The sequence below is a fragment of the Haliotis rubra genome, unplaced genomic scaffold, assembly GCF_003918875.1.
Source record: "Haliotis rubra isolate DU_JTF1 unplaced genomic scaffold, ASM391887v1 Scf184, whole genome shotgun sequence".
NCBI classification, from domain to species: Eukaryota; Metazoa; Mollusca; class Gastropoda; order Lepetellida; family Haliotidae; genus Haliotis; species Haliotis rubra.
The window spans coordinates 331,933-353,570 of record NW_025765825.1 but is presented as its reverse complement, the minus strand read 5'-3'; the positions used below and the strand labels follow the sequence as shown (position 1 = coordinate 353,570).

Sequence of the window (21,638 nt, the reverse complement as noted above, 5' to 3'; positions counted from 1 at the left end):
ACAGAGGCACCATACATTACATTCTTAGAGGTTACTTGTCATATCTTCCTACGAACCTCTGTTCTAATACGGCCATTTCATGGTGCGAGTGTTCAGGATTCGTGATCGGTTGCAATCAGATTTAGTTGTGCAGTCAGATTTAGTTGTGCAATCAGCGACGTTGTTTCAAAAGTGATCTTGCTTCAGGAAAACTAGAACCTCTTCCCCAGCGCGATGCGTAAACGTTTCTTCTAGACAGAATTCAGTCATGTAATGGAGGATGAATGGCGTCTCCATCGCCCTCGTTGACCATGGACAAACTAGCCAGTAAATGTCTTGTGTATCAAATCAACGCAGGTCCCCGGCAGAGGAGGGATATTTGTGGCCCCACATTTGCTTGTATTAGCCATTTTTGTGGAAGCCGCGGTATCTGAGCGGTCTAGGCGTCTGACTTTGTGTGCTGGCGATTAGGTGCCTGACTCTGAGGGTGTGGGTTCGAATCCCGGATGGGAATCAACCCCAAAAGTACTTGAATCTGTACGTTACTAAGAAAGTGTAATCCCAAATATAACATATGTTACATTTGACCACTTTCTAAAATGGCATTGTGTATTTCATGTATTAGTCAAGTTGGATCTAAGTCGATGTAACACGTGTTCTGATTGGATAGAAAGACCGGATGTGGATTAAAAAATATGGCTGTGGGAAGAGAGTCTCGTAGGAATGCCATACATGTATAATGGGAAGAGAATGCAATACATGTATAATAGCGAACGTCATTCTAGTGCATTTGGACATTAATATGAAAAGGGTCACTGATCTATAGCTTGTTATAGTCTGGTTTTGTCAAAAAAGTATCCCAGCCGTGCAAGCATTTTCGGATTTCTCATGCGTGGATCATATGATTGGTTTGGATCCCATTTCTGTGTTTTCTGATTTGATATTTACTCATGTGATGTAAATGGACCTGTACTTTAAAAACACACTTTTGAGTTATTTCACGCCTTAAACTAAGTAAACTCCATTTTGCAGTACAGAACTTTATTTCGTTCAGCCCGATATACACGGCATGTGAGATATTAATGCACATTGCAGAACACAAATAATGTTCACAGGATGGCCACCCGTGAAGATCCGGGTTAGAATTGATCTTCAGTAACCCATGCTTGTCGTAAGAGGCGACTGACGGGATAGGCTGGTCATGCTCGCTTGACTTGGTTGACATATGTCATAGTGTCCAAATTGCATAGATTGATACTCGTGCTGTTGATCACTGGATAGCCTGGTCCAGACTCGATTATTTACGGACCGCCCCCATATAGCTGGAGTATTGCTGGAGTTCGATTGGCGGCAATCCGTTTCCAGGCAAAGGCGAATGACAAATTCAAACACAACGTTCGCTTTTGTATAGTGATCGATATCGCTTTCTTTTCCGCTTTCTTTGCATTTTGCTTTGCATGTTTTCTTGGTGACGTTTAGGCGAATATTTCTTCAAACGCTTCTGAAATAAGGGAAAAAGTTAAAATTGCCACGTTTTGGCGCTGTTTACAATCACACAAAGATGGAAAGAAATATTACAATTGTATTGTTTTTGCCGCAGCTACAGAGACGTGCAAAAGTATTCGGACACTTGACTAATTCCCATAGACTTACATGTTAATTTAGTGAGCATAAATATTTCCCTTGAATTTACTTTCGTAAGATCCAAGTCAAATTTTGCACATTTTGAGGAATCATCTTACCTACAATCACATAATTTCTGTTTAATTTTCCGTTGCATATTTATCGAATGGCATCAATTTAATCAACATGTGTACAGTGCCGCGAACTCCTTTAACATGGCGGCCTATGGGATTGTGCATTGTGGAACCATACGTAAGTATGTGATGTCATTAGTTAAATAGTGTTCGGAGAATACAACTGACATTATGTGCGCAGAGCAGAGATGATTTCAAATTTGCCTGTCAAATTTGACAAGGATCCATCCCAAACTCACTTCATGAAAATTATTTATACTACACTGATATAACATGTAAGTCTATGGAAATGACGTCAAGTGTCCGAATAACTTTTGCACAACTCTGTACATGAGTCCAATTTCTCAGAATCACCTATGCGCTTCTTTGTTTTTGGGAGAGTGTATATTTTACATTATTAGATTGTTAAATGATACGTGAGACGGAACAGCTGCAGATGGAAGGGTATTGTTCTTTACGTCTTTATGTAGATATTGATGGATACATTCCTCGGAGAAGGAAACTGACTGATATTATTGATGTATCTCTTGCCGATTGCAATTTACAATATTTACATTTATTCCATTCATTTGTTGAAGCATTGGACAGTATGTGTATATAAATTCAATAAAAACAGATCGACTGAATTTTTTAAGCTCCAAAGTTAGTAAAAACATTATCATAGATCAATTACGCCAATTATTTAATTAAGATAAAATTAACACAAGTACCTTGTTTTCTGTTTGCTTTCAGTCGTAACACTTTTAGTAAGTGGGAGATAAAATTAAACTTCAAAATGTTGTGAATTGCTGTCATAATAACGTATATTGACATATTTTGAAGCCAGTTTGTAACCACTGAATTATTAAGGTTTAAAAAATGACTATGACGTGTCCCAATTAATTCCAAGAATACATCTTTGTTGATCAGCGTGATCACACGCCCTTATACTATTACTGGTGGAACCCGTAAATATTCGAGTTAAAATTGGTCTTCGTTAACCCATTATTGTCGTAAGAGGCGACTAACGGGATCGGGTGGTCAGGCTCGCTGACTTGGTTGACACATGTGGTCGTATCCCAAAGATCGGTGTTGATGCTGTTGATCACTGGATTGTATGGTCCAGACTCGATTATTTACAGACCGCCGCCATATAGCTGGAATATTGCTGAGTGCGGCGTAAAACAAGAAACCAACTCACTAACTCACACTTCAGTTTGCTGCGTATAGCATTTATGGTCGAATTTCCAAACTGTATTAAGGCTAGAAGTTATGCTTTTCCTCACTTACTTCCAACACAAATAATCTCCGGTGACAATCATTACTACGTCTTCGTCACACATGTGTATTGTATGTTTCAGGTCATTCACAAATCAAGCATATGTTTATATATTTTTCTTTAGCATCATACTAATAAATATTAGATCTACAAGTTTTTGAAATAATATCTGTGAATACACAATGCCATTTAGAAAGTGGTCAAATGTAACATATGTTATATTTGGGATTACACTTTCTTAGTAAAGTACAGATTCTAGTACTTTTGTGTGTTTGTCGAGAGAAAGTTATTGTGTGAATTGTTGAAGGTACAGATTGAAGGTTACCGTCGTAAGAGATATTGCTTTGTACAGCTTACCCTTTCATGATGAAAATGGAATGTTTCTGGTGTGATCGGTGTCATCACTGATGTTCAGAGTGAGACATACACAAGTTTTATCACTATATAATATTATAAGTTATTCACTGGTCTCGAGGGAAACATGGGCTGATGTACCCTCGATGTATGTTTATGTTCCCTGAACCCGAAGGCGATGGGAACATAAAGAAACATCGAGTGTACATCAACCCATGGGCCCCGAGGGACTAGTGACGAACGTATTTCTCTTACCGAACACCTCAATGGTAATATTGAACTGTTTGAAGCACGGGTATCAGATCATTGTATTGAATACCAGACGACAAGACGACTGGCTAAGATACATAGCGTCGACTGACATGAACTCAGTGAACGCTATCTATCTTTGCTACAAGACGACAAGAAAAACAAATTTAGAGTTATCTCCCTTTCATCGATTTGCATTCGCAAAACATCGGTAATTTCCGTAGATCATACGTGATTCAATGTTATTCGAGATAAAGAATTACTAATACGAAGTACCAAATGAGTTCGGCATTCCCAGCGTGGTACACATAGAAAATGTTACTCGCTTGTAAGCGGTGTACATTGAAAATAATAGAAGAGCGCTCAGCCAATCAGGAAAACGACATTTATGTGTGAGGCAGGATAATGTCATTTATACCGTTTGGAATCTATTTCGGTAGAAATAAAACACCACTAAAAATAACAAACTGATATATAAACTTATTTTTCTCTGGCGGTGCTGGAAGGTATTCATGTATCCCTAGGCCTGCTGCTGTCATATGAGTGCATACCGTTAAATATATACCAACTATATGGCGGCGGTCCCTAAATAGTCAAGTTTGAATCAGACAATCCAATGTTCAACATCACGAGCATCCATCTACGCAATTGGGATGCGATGGCGTGAAACAACCAAGTCAAGCAAACCTGATCACCCGATCCCGTTAGTCGCCTCTTACGACAAGCATGGGTTAGTGAAGATCAATTCTAACCCGGATCTTCACGGGTCGAATTATCCAAGACAATGTACTGGCCTTGTATTGTGCTCAAACATATATTTGAATCAGATTCTGATTCGTCTAACAAACAACTGTTGAAGGGTTTCTTAGACATCATATTTAACTTATGAAAATCGATATATGTGTTTTTTAAAAAGAATTCTATATTTAAACGTGGTGGGGAGGCATGTTGTTGTTAAAATATACTTCCTACTCTTGCCTCCTTCACACCAATGTACACACTTCAAAAAAAGAAAGGCATTGGTGATTTTGAGAATACTGGACTCATATACTGCGGCAAAAACAATACAAATATACTATTTCTTTCCAAAACGTTCTCTTTGTGTGATTGTGAACAGCTTCAGCGCCAAAACGCGGCAATTTTAACTTTTAACCTTGTTTTAGAAGCGTTTGAAGAAATATTCGCCAAAACGTCACCAAGTAAACATGCAAAACAGAATGCACGTGCAAGTAAGCGGAAAAGTATGCGGTATCGCCCCTGTTTTGAAAGACTTCCATCGGCGCAATCGCTTGCGGTGGTGTCGGGGAGACCGGAACTGGAATCGTAGAAACTGGAGGCGAGTCTGGTTCAGTGATGAATCGCGATTTCTTCTTCACCGGCGAGAAGGAAGACAGCGTGTTTACCGTCGGAGAAATGAACGTTTTGCCCCTAATTTCAATCGACAGGTAGACAGATTCGGTGGTGGAAGTGTCATGGTGTCGGGTCAGATATCCAGCACACAAAGATCTGATTAAGTGGTGGTTCGGGAAATTTCACAGCAAATCGGTACATCAACTAAGTCCTTGCGCGTCACATGAGTTGTTCCAACATGACAACGCTACTTCACATATAGCGGTGTATTCCCATACTGTCAACAGGTTCAATCAATCATCCTTTTTATTACCATAAGTTTACAAATACATGCAAAGCATCATGGGGTATTTTTCAAAAATATATCACTTTTAGGCTATGGCTTGAGACAAATCCAGCAATTATGTACAGGTAAACTAATCATGTCATGTTGACAGACATTATAATGGAAATAAATTTACATAGATTTCTTAATTGCTTCATATTATGAGTTTCAAATAGGGCTGACATTTTATAATAGTTAGGGTTGTTTACATAATAATTCTTTAAATACATATTTCTGGAAGCAGTAAATTTATTACATTGAAATAAATAATGAAACTCATCTCCGAGTTGGGAGGGACATGACGGACAGAATCGTTTATTTGAGGGAATATTTTCCCAGCGACCTGTTTCAATAGGTAATTTATGGTTGGCGGTTTTAAATTTGATTAAAATATTACAGTGCTTTGTTCCTAATTTACGTTCCAGTAAAGAGATATCATAATGAGATTTCATACATTCTAAGAAAAGGAAACTATATTTTGAGAGTGCCATATATTGGACATACCAATATTATCTAATATGGTTTTAATGTAATTGAGCCATTTAAAGTTGTGGTTGTATTTCATTGAGTTTGTTAATGATATTTGATATAATGCTGTTAACGTAGAATTACATTTTCCGGATACTATTTTAGACCAGAAACACAACATGCGCAGTTTGATTTTATCAGTAAGAGGTGATCTCCCTGTTTCACGATACAACATATATGTTGGGGTACTGCGTCTTAGGTTTAGAATATATCTTATAAAATCAGTATGAATCCTTTCAATTGCTTTTACATTTACAAATCCCCATATTTCGCACCCATAGAACAAAATAGGGCAAATAGTACAATCAAATAAATAGAGTTTACATTCTATAGACATGTTAATATTTCTTAATCGCTTGTACAACAGATGCATTGCTTTATTGGCCTGGGTAATATTAGATTTTCTGGTATTTGCATACGAACGATTGTTACTGAAAACAACGCCAAGGTATTTATATTGGTTTACAAGCTCGATAATATCATGTCCGATCATACAATTATCGTTTCCTGTCGGGTTCTTCTTACCGAAGATTATGATTTTGGTCTTTTGTGTATTTATGGATAATTTGTTCTCTAAACAATAGTTGTAAAAACAGTCTAACGAATTTTGTAATTCTTTTGGATCATCTGATAATATGACAGTATCGTCAGCATATAGTAAAACGAGAAGTCGAACAAATATGTACATATTATTATCATCGAGTGTAACTGTTACACCGTCAACATTATTTCTAAGAAGCGAACTTTCTAAATCATTTAAGTACAGTGCAAATAGTATGGGGATAAATTTTCTCCTTGTCGTACACCATTTTTGCAAAAAAAAATACTGAGAGTGTTGGCCATTGTGTTCTTAATACCTTGGTACATTGATTTAATTACATTAAATTATACCATTGATATTGTAGTTAAGAATTTTCTTCCAAAGAATTGGTCTGCTTACATTATCAAATGCCTTACTAAAATCTATGAAGGCGCAAAATAGTTTACGCTTGCTTTTTCGCAGTATATCTGAAAGAGTATGAAGTGTATATATATGATCAATAGTCGAAAAACCCTTCCTGAAACCAGCTTGATTATCCAGCAGTACCTTCGTTTTTTCAACAAAAGTGGTTAGTCTATTGGTGATAATAGACGTAAACAGCTTACTCATACAGCTTAAGAGCGTTATAGGACGGTAGTTTGATGGATCATCTTGGTCACCTTTATTTTTAAATATAGGTTTTATAATGCCCACTAGCCACTTATCAGGAAACACACCCGACTGTAGGACAAGATTAAAGAGTTTTTCATACGTGGGGACAAGGATGCATTTTGAAGACTTAATATATTCATTATACACATTAACAGAGCCACAGGCTTTGTCATTTTTAAGATTGTCTATTGCTTTTAATATTTCTTCTTGTGTGATGGGTGTGTTGATTTCGTCGTTGATGACGTCGACAACTTCCTCATCTACAGCTTCGTCAGGGTCGTCGTTAATCTCCTTGAAGTAAGCAAAAAGCTTGTCGAGAGTAATTTGTTCATCTTTTGTTTTTTTCGATAAAGAATTTATGACTTTCCAAAATTCTTTTGGCCGTTTTGACTTCATTTTACTTAATTGTTTACGAAAATTTTCATTTGATATTTTTTTGTAAAATGTCAACGTTTTTCTGTAATCTTGTGCCGCATTTAACATTTTTGTTCTATTGGCAAGATTTCTCTGCTGGTTATGCATTTTTCTTACTAAATGATATTTCTTTCTAGCCAGCTTACATTTATATCCAAACCAGACAGATTTTGAATGTAAATCTTGTTTTACTTTTCTTTTTAAGCAAAATGATTTAACAGCCGAGTCACATAATAATGAGGACAATTTGTCGGTTAAGCTATTAATATCAGAAATGGTACATGCCTCATGAGAAAGACAGGCTGCTTCCAGGTTGAGGGCTGCAATAACCTCCCTGTCAAGGTTAACGAGGAATGATTGCTCACGGTCAGGCTGCCACCGTCTGGGTCGGTCTGGCTGACTGGGTACCTCTGGTTGTGGGAGGCGGCTAAAGGTGAACCGCATCGACAGGGGGCAGTGTGCATCCGAAAATAGGGGAGTAAAGTCCTCTACTAGTAGTTCACTACTGCATATAAAATAGTCCACGACAGCACAATCTTTCGAGGTAAAATTGCCTTTCTCAGAGTCACTGCCGAGTCGTCCGTTTACAATGAATAAATTATTAGCTATGCACAGTTTGATAAGTCTGTGTCCATAGTTGTTAGAGATTCTGTCACTGTTAACCCTGGTAAGTGGGATACCGTTCTGTTGTAGTGTAGATGCTTGATTCATATTCATATAAAGGTCCAGTTCTTCGTCCTTTTCAGTTCCATCGGGTGCATCATATGTTATGTAGTCAGGCATTGTCTTAGTGCGAGCATTAAAGTCTCCAAAAACGCATATCAAATCAGACATATTACTAAATTCAATTACCTCCTTTTCAAAAGTCTCCATTTTTTCAATTGAGGAATATCGAGAATTTTCTGGGGGATATAGACCACAGTAAAATAAGCATCTTGTGCGTGGGTGAGAGTGCTTCTTATCTTGAACCATAGCGCGTATTCAGAGTCATTGTCCAGAATTTCAACATATGGGGAGAGCGTTTCTTTAACATAAAGTGCTAAACCTCCGGATTTACATAGGTTCTTTTGCACTCTTCTATTATTCATAAACACATTATATCCAGGGATATCTATCTTATCGTAATCATCCAGCTTGGTTTCCTGTAGTCCAATAAAGTCATATTGTGAGATATAATTAATAAAGTCCGGGCAGATGAGTTTCGTTCTAAGACCACATACATTTAATGATAAGAAGGAGAAATCTCTCTTTGTTTCCTTTTTGTTTTTTAATTCTACAGGCGATGGCTCGAGTTTAGGCTTGGGATATTTATGACACCCCTAGTCCATGGGAGACGTGTTGTTTGTTGGTGTAGCTGGCTGTGAAAAATGTGAAGTTTTAAGTTACTTTATTATTTGACTTGTGCAGTGACTAAATTGAAATACATGTCCGCATGAATGTTATTTTCAACTGGTTAACTGTTCGAACTCTCACAATAATATTGAATAAATGGAAGCAAGTATGGTTCACTTGATGGAACACTTGCTAATTGTCATTCAGTGTCACACGTTTTAGCAAATTTAGGAGGTCTGGGCTGGATCACAGAAGAGTCTGCCCTTTCTTCTTCTTTTTCTGAGCCAGTGTTTGATTGCAGGACGGGAATCAAACGACTGCAGAGAGGGACCCAGCATACTGAGTTTGAGGAGTAAATCCAGTTTTTCAGAACCAAGTGATGCTCTAAACTTATTCTTCAGTCGATTTTGTGTGCTGAAGCTCCGCTCGCATTCAACACTTGTAAGCTGCATACACAGAGCAATAGAAGCAAGCTTGGCACAGTTCGGCATTGAATCTTTGTGAAGCAGAATGACCCTTTTGCAGAGTTGTTCAGGTAGAAGTTTTGAATATGTTCCATTGATCATTCCTCTAAGCCTGGGCTATTCGTCAAGAAGTTTGTCAGGTTGTAGCAGGGGTCCCACCAGTTTAATGTGTTCTTCCAGACCTTGGTGTAGATCCCCTTCTATCACTTTGACCTCCTTCTGTGCACCATAGAGAGCACCAAGATGTGCGACAGCTTCACCAGACTCCTCTCCAGAGACAGTGTTTACTGTAAGTGGTTCCAGAGCCATACTCATATCTGTGAAAATGGCACTGTCTTCCTCCTTGAATCTGTTCTTGATATTCTTCATGAGGTTCTTCAGGTATTCTGCTCTGTTTTAGCAAATAGCAACTTCTCTCCACCTACAAATGTTTTTTCATTCTTTGTTTCAATTCTGGTCTTCATTTCCTTCAAGCTTTGCCCATCATGAGCTTTCATGGTATCGACTTTATTGAGTGTCCCTTCAATAAGAGGCCAGAGTTCACTAAAGAGAAGGTTTTTCTTCTGGAGGCTACAGCTTAACACTGCCAACTCTGTGTGGACATCAAGGAGGAAAGCTATTACCAGTGCCACTTTATAGCCAGCAAAGTATTTGTACAAACCTTTTGCAACTGCATTTTTCTCAGCTGCAAATTTTGACAGTGTTGATAGGACAGATTCAAAACTTTCAAAAACTGCTTTAACTGCATTTTTCAAGTCTAGCCATCGAATAGAATGTGGTTCCTTGATTGTCAGTTCTGGTTCTTCTAGAAGTGTTTGAATTCTTCTAAGAGCAAGTATTCGTCTACTTGATGCAGATATAAAGTTGTAGAGTGAATTGAACTTGTCTCTGAACTTAACCATGAATTCAATTTTCTTAATTGAATCAATGCAAGCAAGGTTTAGCCTGTGAGCTACACAGTGGGTCTGGATGCAGAAAGGAGAATACTTGGCTTGCATTTGTTTTCCTACACCTGTGTGCTTACCCATCATAGCAGCAGCGCCGTCAGTTGAGAGAGAAACACATTTTGTTAAGTCAATGCCTAACTTTTCAAATTCTGCTGCTAGACAGTTAACAATGGTGTGAGCACAACCATCATCAATAGGATGATTGCATAAGAAACTAGTCACAGGTTCTCCAGCTTTCACATATCTGACACATATGCTTAACCTTTTTTCAACAGTCACATCAGCGCTTTCATCAAGCATTATTGAAAATACTTCAGATAAATTAATCTCATTGACAAGTGTCTTTGTCAGGACATGGCAAATAGATTTTTGAATCTCTGTTACAGTTGACCAACTCAAGTTCTTGTACTCGACATCCAAACCATTCATTTTCTGTAATGACAACAGACCATTCACATGTTCAGATGGGCATTCTGATTTGGCAGCAAAATAAACAGTATTAAACAATATGGTGTCATCATTAGAACAAACGTAACCAACATCCTCGCCTAATTCCTATTGTATTATATCTGCCCCCTTGTCTCTCTCCATTTTATCAGAAGCACGTTTGTGATCTTCACTGTTGTTATGCCTGATCAGGCTCGACATCTGAATACTTGGTGTACCATCACTAGCCCACACACTTGTAAGGGACAAACTTCTCTTTGCCGACTGACAATAAGTGCAGCATAGTCTCATTTCATCAGATTGTTTATTGAAAGATAATCATGGAAACTTCATTTTCCATGCATCCTGAGTTTTTTTCGAAAGTTTATTCCCGTCATGTTTCTTTGCCGGTGCGTGTGTGACAGTGGTGAGCAAATCTGCCAATATTCTATCGACAGCAACCTCCGATTCAAAACAATTTCCAATGAGTTCAGCAATAATTTCTTTTGCGATGGCAGAAGTTTCAAATGATCGATTTCGAACTGTGACAAATGCCGAAATCTTACTTTGAGATGATGTTTTAGACGACGAATGAGCACGCGACTTCCGTGAGGCCATCGTTGATAAACAATGAGTGTCCAGACTTTCTAACAATACGAGCGATTTCATTGGGTGGTATTTTTAGCAGAACTAATCAAGACGAGTGTTACATACATAACTAACTGCGTTTGCGCGATTGTTTCTTTCAGTAGTTCATAATACGAAGAGATACATAGTGAAATTCAATCGATAATCTACCCTATCTGATCGTAACATTTGACAGTTAGCTACTTTCTGTTACGCACTTGTTTTTTGCCGGTAAGTCAGCGTACGCAGGTTAGCAAGTAACCAAAGCGTTTCTGTAATTTCCTTTGCGTATTTGGGACGCTACAGATATATTTCTGTGCGTATTTTGGAAACTTAAATGCGTATTTTACGCAGATACGCAGCTTATCTAGACTTCTGTAATTCTACCAATGCGGTGTGCTCTTTCAATAGGAATATCTTCCTCAATTTTCAGATTTGTTTTTATGAAATTTGAGATGGTTTGTTCACAGTTCTCTTGGTCTTTTTCAACTAGACCACTAAAAAGTAGATTCATTTCCATACTTCTTGTTTTCAAGTCGAGAAGCTGTTCATGTATTTGATCAATGTTTTGTGCATTTTCCCCAATGTGATCAGCATTTTCAACTATGAATGATTGCATTCCTGGTATATTTGCTTGTTCGTGTTTCGTGCACGTTTCTTGTACTTGTTGTATTTGACTTTGGAATGATTCAAGTTTCTGGTTGATAGTGTCATATTTTTCGCTCATGAATTGAACACTTTTTTTAATGTCTGACATTTTTACTTCTGTTTCTTGAAGTTTGTGATGCAAAATAGTTACTGTTGCATCTGTTGAAGTAACGGCTGCTTCTATGGCATCCAACTTGTTGATTTTGCTACACATCGCCTCTATATTAGAGAGTATTTGCATAAGGTCAACATTGTGTGTGATCATGTGGTTACCTTGTGGAGCCCCGTTGTTACTTGGCGATGTCAACAAATGCATCTGGCCCTGAGGTGTACCATTAAATGTCAGGTTTTGGGGTAGGAATTGATGAGCCATCGGACTGTATATCATCTGCAAGCTACCGCCGACGATCTCAGGTAATGTGTTGTTCTCTACAGGTGTAGTGTGACGTGGCGTTGACGATACATGGCGTCCATTTTCCTCACCTGTGAGTGTGATCGACTCGTTGATTTGTGTCCCAACTGTCTTGTCACTTCTTTTCTGCTTACTATTGCTCATAGCACTTTGGAAAGGGTTTCTTGTAGTTATATCCGCCGCTAACTACAGCTTCATATATTTGCAAACCTTTGATATATCTTCTGTGTATGAGAGAGGTAAACACACACATCCACCCTGGCCATAGCCTCGATCCAGAGCCCCAGAAGTAGAAGTAGATGCACAGATATATACTAATATAATCCCCCTAATTACCCCTTTCTCCAAAGGAAGCACCCCTTCATTCTTCGGGCTGTTCCATTATTCTACAGGGCAAAACATCTTTTCCCACGCTGCCTACAATGTTTTTGGCAGTTTGGAACTATAGGCAGTATGGGACCTAACCCATATAGCACGCGTCACAGTCCGCTACCTTGCAGATTCTAAGGTCAATGTCTTGCCATGGCCTTCCCGATCACCACGTCTAAACCGGATAGAACACATATGGGATGAACTCCATCGACGTGTACGTCAACGTGAAAACACGCCTCGGACACTTCCAAAACTGGCTATCGTATTGCAGGAAGAATGGGGAAGGATTCCGCAAGAGCGACTTTGTCGACTTATCCGGTCTGTGCCGAGCAGTAATTGCTGCCAAAGGTGGCCATACAAAATACTGACTTTGACGCCATCTTGTGGACTCAAGTAAACAGAAACACAACAAAAAAGGCTGCTGTCGTGTTGTCGAACTCTTTGTCTATAGACGTGGGAATTTTCACCTTTTGCCATTGAAATTACATGAAATAAGTTAGTGTATTTTTTACACTACGAGGGGCGTTCATTAAAGATTTCCCCTGACCCACTTGCAGTGGACTTAGTGGAACGAAACTTGGCAGTTATGAGTCCTTCTCTACATAGCAGCCACCAAGAGTTACACACTTCTCCCATCGTTTTATGCAACTATAAAGACCCGGCTTGAAAAAGTCAGTAGGTTGCGTATCAAACCATGACTTGACTTCCGAAATCAGTGTTTCATCATCTGGGAAGAGTGTTCCCCTTCACAATGACTTCATTTTTTACATTTTACACATTTAAACTGGCGATGCCAGTGTTGAACTACGTCATACGATGGGGCATCCTCCACATAAGTTGCTTTCATTTCGTCAAAGGTCTCTTTTGGCGTGCGACCTTTCAAGTACAAACACTTGGTCACTGCTCGGACTCAACTGGCTCCATTGTCACACCTTACTTCAATATAACGCTAGTTCAAAAGTTCAAAATTTCCACATGACCCATAGGCATATGTGTTATTTCCCACATGAGGTTTCAGCCACATGTGAAAACCAGAAGTGGGTCAGGGGAAATCTTTAATGAACGCCCCTCGTGCCATGCCACAGATTACTTTTTGATAACGTTTGCTGGAATGAGTGATGGTTGAAAAGACTGAATTAAATTTTTGTTTTGGTCTTTTCTCGGTATGTTTTCTTTACCCCACCCCCCGGCTATTTTCTATGAATTTGCAATGATAAAACAAACCAAGAGCCAATTGGTATACCTTCGCTTGCCTTCAAGGTACTACACTCTCAAAAAAAGAAACGCAACCCCTATCTAAATATCTGACATCATTTCTAGAATAAAGATGGTGAATGTAAATTAGAATTTTCTTCAAAATACTGTTAATACGTTCCCATCTGATCAGTATAAGCTCCCAAACGGAACCATTTTCACACATGATGACCTTTGTATCCGTGTTATTTGAGAAAGTGCGAAATTGTCATGTACAAAATGCTAAAAGCCTGTTGCACGTGCAAATCGTTGAAAACACAGTTCATGTAGAGGGTTTTAAAAGCACGCGTAGTTTGTAATTTTTCTCTCATAATTTGCTCTGCAAATCAAGTTCGAAAATGCCCCGTTTGAGTACAGCAAATCGAAATATTGCCATTGGTCGCATTGAGGCCGGGGAAAGCTTTGGAACAGTTGCCCGTCATCTAAACGTACACAAAACAACAATCTCACGACTTTGGAATCGTTACACACAGTTCCATGCAATTGAAGATCGTCCAAGGAGCGGTAGACCTAGGATCACCACACCGGCTCAGGATCGCTTTATTCGACTCAGCCACCTACGTAATCGGCATGCCACACCCACCATCACTGCAACACAGGTGCCAGGTTTGAGGAGAGTATCGGCCCAAACCATCAGGAACCGTTTACATGAGGCAAATTTACGTGCAAGAAGACCAGTTGTTGGGCCCGTCTTGAAACGCCAACATCGACGCCAACGTCTCAGGTGGTGTACTAACGTAAGGAGATGGACCCTAAGAAACTGGAGAAGAGTCTCGTTTAGTGACGAGTCTCGTTTTCTTCTTCAACGACGTGACGGTAGACAACGTGTCTATAGACGAGCAAATGAACGTTTTGCACCGAACTGCGTTCGACAGGTCGACAGATTTGGAGGAGGAAGCATCACGGTATGGGGAGCCATGTCTTACAACCAACGGTCAGACTTGGTCATCATTCGTGGCAATTTGACGGCACAACGGTACATTGATGACGTCTTACAGCCACATCTTCTGCGGTTAATCGACCAACAGAGGGAGTTGTTTCAACATGACAATGCCCGCCCTCATACAGCTCGTGCAACAGTGGCATTCTTACAGAATTCAAACGTCAACGTGATGCCGTGGCCCTCCAGATCGCCAGACATCAATCCTATCGAACATCTGTGGGACCAGCTGGATCGTCGTGTTCGTGCACGTACACCACAACCGCACACGTTGGTTGAACTGGCCGCAGCACTCCAGGAAGAGTGGAGAGCAATCCCCCAGGAAAACATCCGCCGTCTGATTCGTTCTGTTCCGAGGAGGTGCACTGCTGTGATTAGAGCTCGTGGCTCTACAACGAGATACTGAAGACAACGCCCCCTAGCGTAAATTGAGAGTTCGATACTGACCTGCATTAACTGTTACCTTATACCGTGCTGACCTAAGGTTCACCATGTCAAATTTCATGGCATTATCTTTAAAAATACAAATGTAATAACCAGTTAAAATTGATATAAACATTACCAAAAAAAACAGGGGTTGCGTTTCTTTTTTGAGAGAGTGTATATTGTTCTTCATATTGGACATTTGTCATTTGCTGCTATAGCATAATGATGTAGCACACCTAAATGCCATAGGCAAGGATACTGCCAAGAATATTTGTAAACATCAGCCTTTTCGATCAGGTTGTGTTTGTTGTATAAACAACAACAACAACAACAACAACAAACTAAGTGCAGGATACGCTCATATTTTCGCGAACACCTGGAATCGACATTATATGATAGTGATTCATAAACAAACAGGCTAAAACTAAAACTGAAAACCTACAATATAGAACTGGAAAAAACCCAAAAACAAACATAAACACTCGGGACATCTTACAATGAAATGAAAGCATGGTCCACAGTCAATCGTACTCAATATTCCCTAGTGCAACAGCAATCACGCCCCAGCCCCCGGCAATATTCAATATCCCCACCCAGTCCCATAGCAATGCGTGAAGCTCCCAATTTCCCATGTCCCCGCCGCAATGTTCCCTATTGCAGCAATAGCGGCGTAAAACCAATATTCCCTCGTCCCATCAGCAATCTTCCAGTGAAATGAAAGCATGGTCCACATCTCGCAATATTCCCAGCTCAATATTCCCTAGTGCAACAGCAATATTCCCCAGTCCCATAGCAATATTCGCAATCTCTCAATAGCCCCATAGCCCATATATCCCTAATGCCATAGCAATATTCCTTCCTTAATATCTCGCAATATTCCCCAGTCCCATAGCAATATTCCCCATAGCCCCCATCAGCAATATTCCTTAATCTCTCGCAATATTCCCCAGTCCCATAGCAATATTCCCTAATGCAACAGCAATATTCCTTCCTTAATATCTCGCAATATTCCCCAGTCCCATAGCAATATTCCCCAGTCCCATAGCAATATTCCCCAGTCCCATAGCAATATTCTCCAGGCCCTCATATTCCCTCAGTCCCATAGCAATATTCCCTAATGCTACAGCAATATTCCTTCCTTAATATCTCGCAATATTCCCCAGTCCCATAGCAACATTCCCTAATGCAACAGCAATATTCCTTCCTTAATATCTCGCAATATTCCCCAGTCCCATAGCAATAGTTCCCAGTCCCATAACAATATTTCCCAGTCCCATAGCAATATTCCCCAGGCCCTCAGCAATATTCCAAGGTTCTTCGGCAATAGTTCCCAAGTCCCTTTCCAACTTCAACGGATTGAAATTAACCAAAACGAGTGATAGATAATAACAGCATCGATCCTTGCCGTCCAAGAATCTGCCCACTCAATCTATTACGTCACACGACAATTGTAGTTTAGGGATCAGTCCTAACTTGGCATCCTCACAGGCAACATCACGTGTTATCATGCTTGAAATGCAACAGACTATAGTACGTTTGGCTCAAAGCAGACCGATGAATTGCAATCTAACTCGAAAAATAAACATAAACATCAATGAAACGCTGATCATAATCAAACATCATACCAACTCTGTGAGGTTTTGCAGAATTTTGTCCTAAAATAATAAAGTTGTTTAACAATCATTGTATCATTAAAATATTGACAGTTCACTGTTAAAATTTGTTACGAGGGAGGAGTTAAAGCCAGGTGTTCGAGAAGCACGTTCACAGACAAAGTTAATTATTCATTAACCTGTGCTGTGCCGTCTCCATCCGTTCTCGAACACCTGGCTGTCCCTTTCTCCACACTCCTCCCTCGTAACAAACAGTGAACTGTGTCAATATTTTAATGATAGATTGTTAAACAACTTTTTAATTTTAGGACAAAAATTCTGCAAAACCCTCGGACTTCTTTTTTATAAATCTGCGTCTTGTTTTACTAGGCTGCAACCACACGTTGACGGGTAATTCTGGAGTGTTCTCGTCACCGAACTACCCGGGGTTCTATCCCTCCAATGTTGACTGCTACTACACCATCGATGCCGGCCCCAAACTTATTCGACTCATATTTCTGGACTTTGCAGTCGAAATAGGCTATGACTTTGCGAAGGTGAGTGAGTGTCTGGAGGGTGGTTGAGTGGTCCAATGGGTACGTGAATGGATCATGGTTGAATCAAATCAATCATAGGTGGTTGGTTTGTTGTTTAACGCCGCAATCAGCAATATTCCAGCTATATGGCGGAGAGTCTGGACCAGACAATCCAGTGATCAACTTCCTGAGCATCGATCGATCAAATGGGATACGATGACATATGTCAGCGAGCCTGACCACCCGTCAGTCGCCTTTTACGACAAGCATGGGTTACTAAACCACAATTCTTCAGGGGTCCAACTCAGTTATAGGTATTTAATGTTTCACATCTGCATCATATGTATTGCATTGTTTGTTGGACAGTACATTCAATTGCTCACAACCCTTATGGCTTGCAGCTTGTGTTCATACACACGAACCCGTGAAGATCCTTGTTAGAATTAGGTCTTCGGCAAACCATGCTTGTCGTAAGACGCGACACATCGCACCTTGGTATGTGTAGCTTCTGTTGGAGGACATTTGATAGCAGGACAGATGATTCATGTGATTTGATTGTTTATTGCTTGTTTAACGCCCTACTCAGCAATATTCCAGCTACACGGCGGCTGTCTGAAAATAATCGAGTTTGGACCAGACAATCCAGTGTTCAACAGCATGAGGATCGATCTACGGAAATTGGATACGATACGATGACATGTGTCAACCAAGTCAGCGATCCTGGCCACCCGATCCTGTTAGCATCTTACTACAAGCTGAAGACAGTTGCTGAAGTCCAATTCTAACCCGGATCTTCACAGATCTTTTTCGCAAAAAAACGCGAAAATATAATAAATCTTTTCTGCTAGTGTGTAAGATTGTTCCCAACACTGACCTCGTGGTATTAGTTAAACAAATAACCCGAAAAGGGACCTTGTACTCATCGACCTCTGCACGGCCTTCAATCTTGCATGCACATCAATATCTTAGGTATCTGTTATCGGAAGTATCACTTACATGCTAACGTAATTCGCACATGCTAATCTGTTTCAGGAAACAATATTTTATTTAAACATTTTTTATTTCGTGGAAAAAGCACCAGGAGTGGAACATAACCCAAGTGAACTGTACTTGAAAAACCGTTATACATTTCAACATATTGAAATCGGTAAATATGACATATGAAGTATTTTGTGAGTGGCAGTAAAAAATATTTGTTAAGAGGGATATTGCGTGGAGTCTTTTCGCCAATGATTTACATGTATTCATGAATGTTACAACAACATGAGTGTATTCAAACATCAATACATAGTGATCTACTGGAAATGAGTTTCCGATATGATCAAACAATTATTGAGTATTAAACAAGATACACCAGTCTTGGATCAGATGCCAACAAGGAAACACACCTTACAAATTCCAGTAAACATGCACTTGGATCTATTGGGAATCATATGCGTGGAATACATATAATCTATTTCCAACATGTATTGTAAAGTTCAATTATTATTTAAGGATCGACTGTGTATTTTTTCGATATGCAAACTTTCGTAAGAATCCGCTGTCGAACAAGTACACAGTCAATTCTTATAGTTAAATTTGACTATAGAAAACTACGATATCGATAAATGTTTTTTTAAAAAAAACCCAACCTAACCCAATCGTTTCAATTAAAGCAGACAGAAATCAGAAGGAATACATTCTGTGGCACGACGTGTATCAGGGGATTTTTTAATGTATGCATATAACTTGACCCGCCCCTTAAGGAGAGTAGAATGAAAACAAAGTTCACAGAACCTGCCAATCAAAGTAAGAGACGAGAATAACTACAACAGTCAGACTGTAACGAACGGTGCCAACATGTCAGGGTGAAGGAAGGTATTTTAAATTAGATGGTCTGTATAAGCCAATCCAAACATTTGTTTTCCGAGAAAGGACACAAGTGAAAACATGCGACTTAGGAATAAAACCCGAACATATGTAGCGGCGTGTCTTGTGCATAGAGCCCAGCTAACAAATCAGTTGAAGTTAAGAAACGTTGACCGTGTTTGTCAGCTTGACTCCTGAGAGTTTCTAGGACTTCTGTCCTGCCCCACTGCGAAGCACAAGTGACACAGGTGGTCTCACTCCAGGCAAGTGAGTTTGTTCGTAAATTGCCTCTGTTCACCCAGGAGTGAATGGGTACCCGGCGGGATATGTCATAAGGCTGTTAACCTTCTAGCGCCTCCGGGCAGCTTGGGTTTTCCGGGGGGAATGAATGAATGAATGAATGAATGAATGAATGAATGAATGGAATGTCGGTCATTTGCGTAACTTCAGGCGATGGACTGACTGACTGACTGGATGGATGGATGGGTGGGTGGATGGATGGATGGATGGACGGACGGACGGACGGACGGACGGACGGATGGATGGATGGATGGTTGGTCGGTCCCTGCAGGTATATTGCATGATTCCTTCGAACGTATTCTCTGACAACTCGTAGTAGGCGTGGTTAAATATTTGAGGTACCTTCCTATATCAACACCGCTATTTCAGGTATACGATGGCTCCAACAATCTGCTGAGTGCGCTGGACGGAAGTAAGGGCATGTACGTCATCCAGCCAGCCACCTTCTATAAAGTTCTGTTTCATACCGATACGTTAATCCATTACAGCGGCTTCAATGCAACATGGACAAGTAAGTATTGAAAACTCGTATCACATCAGAGTCCCTATCCACAACGCGATCGTAACGTTACGACCTGTCGTAACTCTGTAGTTTATCATAGGCGTGCGACTGTCGTAGCTCTACGAACGTTTTGTGGATCGCTACCCAGTACTTTACGCATCCCATGAAGCAAAGACGTTTCGGATTGGCAATAAAAAAGTTGTTATCCTTATCGTATCCCACCTTTCCTATCACTCTGTTCTCTGGAATCCACTTAAATATGTATAATCCTAACACACACTGTATTGATTTAGACGACACAATTCTATTCACGGCAATAAAGAAGTTGTCATCCATAAAGTGTCCTACCTGTCCTATCATTCTATTCACATCTATTCCACTTAAATTTGTATAATCCTAACACACGTTGTATTGATTTAGACGACACAACTCTATTCACGGCAATAAAGAAGTTGTCATCCATAAAGTGTCCTACCTGTCCTATCATTCTATTCACATCTAATTCTCTTAAATTTGTATAATCCTAACACACGTTGTATTGATTTAGACGACACAACTCTATTCACGGCAATAAAGAAGTTGTCATCCATAAAGTGTCCTACCTGTCCTATCATTCTATTCACATCTATTCCACCTAAATTTGTATAATCCTGACACAAGCTATATTGATTTAAACGACACAATACAGTTAATGAAATATCCATATCTCCGCATTAGTGAAAGAAAGCAATACGTTGCTCATCTGACACAACTTGACATACATTTGACGACATAAGATAGGCGGTTTCCTTGGGGTAACCACCGGGCAAAGGAAACTATACACCCATGTTTTGATGAATACTTAAATGTTAACAGTGAAGGAATGGTTATTCAATGGCAATATATTTCATACGGGTATTTTAGGTATATTGTGAACCTCATGTGCACAGTATTCTGTCACTGTTTTCAACTAGCGTGTTGTAATTATCTTTATCGAAGTTATATACGAAGTGTATTTTCTAGTCACATGTTGAGAAGTCAAAAACAAAGATTATATCGAAATTATTGGTGTTGGTTGTGTCAGGAATGCTTCAGGTGTTTATATACTGAATTAAAATGTTAATGATATGAATATTATGTATTTTGAAGAATTTCATTTTAGTGTTATTTCATCTGATAGGAACTGCAAGATTTTTAAAAATTATTTTACTTCGGTTTACATTAACTGTAAAAATTTGAACGTGCATAAGAAATATATTAGTGATCGCCACTGCAAATCAGGACACCTATTGTCAACACTGTTGACTGAACACTGAACACTGAAATTATTTTTCTTTTCACCCTTGCTTTCCAGTCTCTGCCGCCGCCTTAGCTGAAGACGTTCCCGCTCGCATCCACGGTCGTTGTAGCTATCACGAAGATGTTGTTCGCCAGTCCACATCCGGGTTCTCCCTTGGTCACCTTGAACTACTGAGCACAGTCACCATCTTCGACTGCATGTTCATCTGTAAGGAAGATAGTTTATGCACGGCGTTCCATTACCAGAATCAAGATTGTTCCTTCTATTTCAACTTTCCTTGTAATGATACCCTCCCGGCATTGCTGTACATGGGAATGTGACGTCTAC

At 39.7% G+C, this 21,638-nt stretch overlaps 1 protein-coding gene and 1 long non-coding RNA gene across 2 annotated transcripts in view; one reads left to right on the top strand and one right to left on the bottom strand.

Moving 5' to 3' along the window:
• Nucleotides 1-8,761, bottom strand: part of LOC124273783 — a 23,105-nt gene extending 14,344 nt beyond the window's left edge. Inside the window, exons 1-2 of the long non-coding RNA XR_006897737.1 lie at nucleotides 7,899-8,761; nucleotides 6,545-6,547 (exon numbers count right to left, since the gene is read on the bottom strand). This is a non-coding gene — a long non-coding RNA (uncharacterized LOC124273783). The remainder of the gene's footprint in view (nucleotides 1-6,544; nucleotides 6,548-7,898) is intronic.
• The window catches only part of LOC124273782 (low-density lipoprotein receptor-related protein 12-like), a 22,591-nt gene extending 953 nt beyond the window's left edge, over nucleotides 1-21,638 (top strand). Inside the window, exons 2-4 of the mRNA XM_046709091.1 lie at nucleotides 17,237-17,403; nucleotides 19,900-20,041; nucleotides 21,366-21,638. Coding sequence (XP_046565047.1) covers nucleotides 17,237-17,403; nucleotides 19,900-20,041; nucleotides 21,366-21,631 — 575 coding nt within the window. The 3' untranslated portion in view covers nucleotides 21,632-21,638. The remainder of the gene's footprint in view (nucleotides 1-17,236; nucleotides 17,404-19,899; nucleotides 20,042-21,365) is intronic.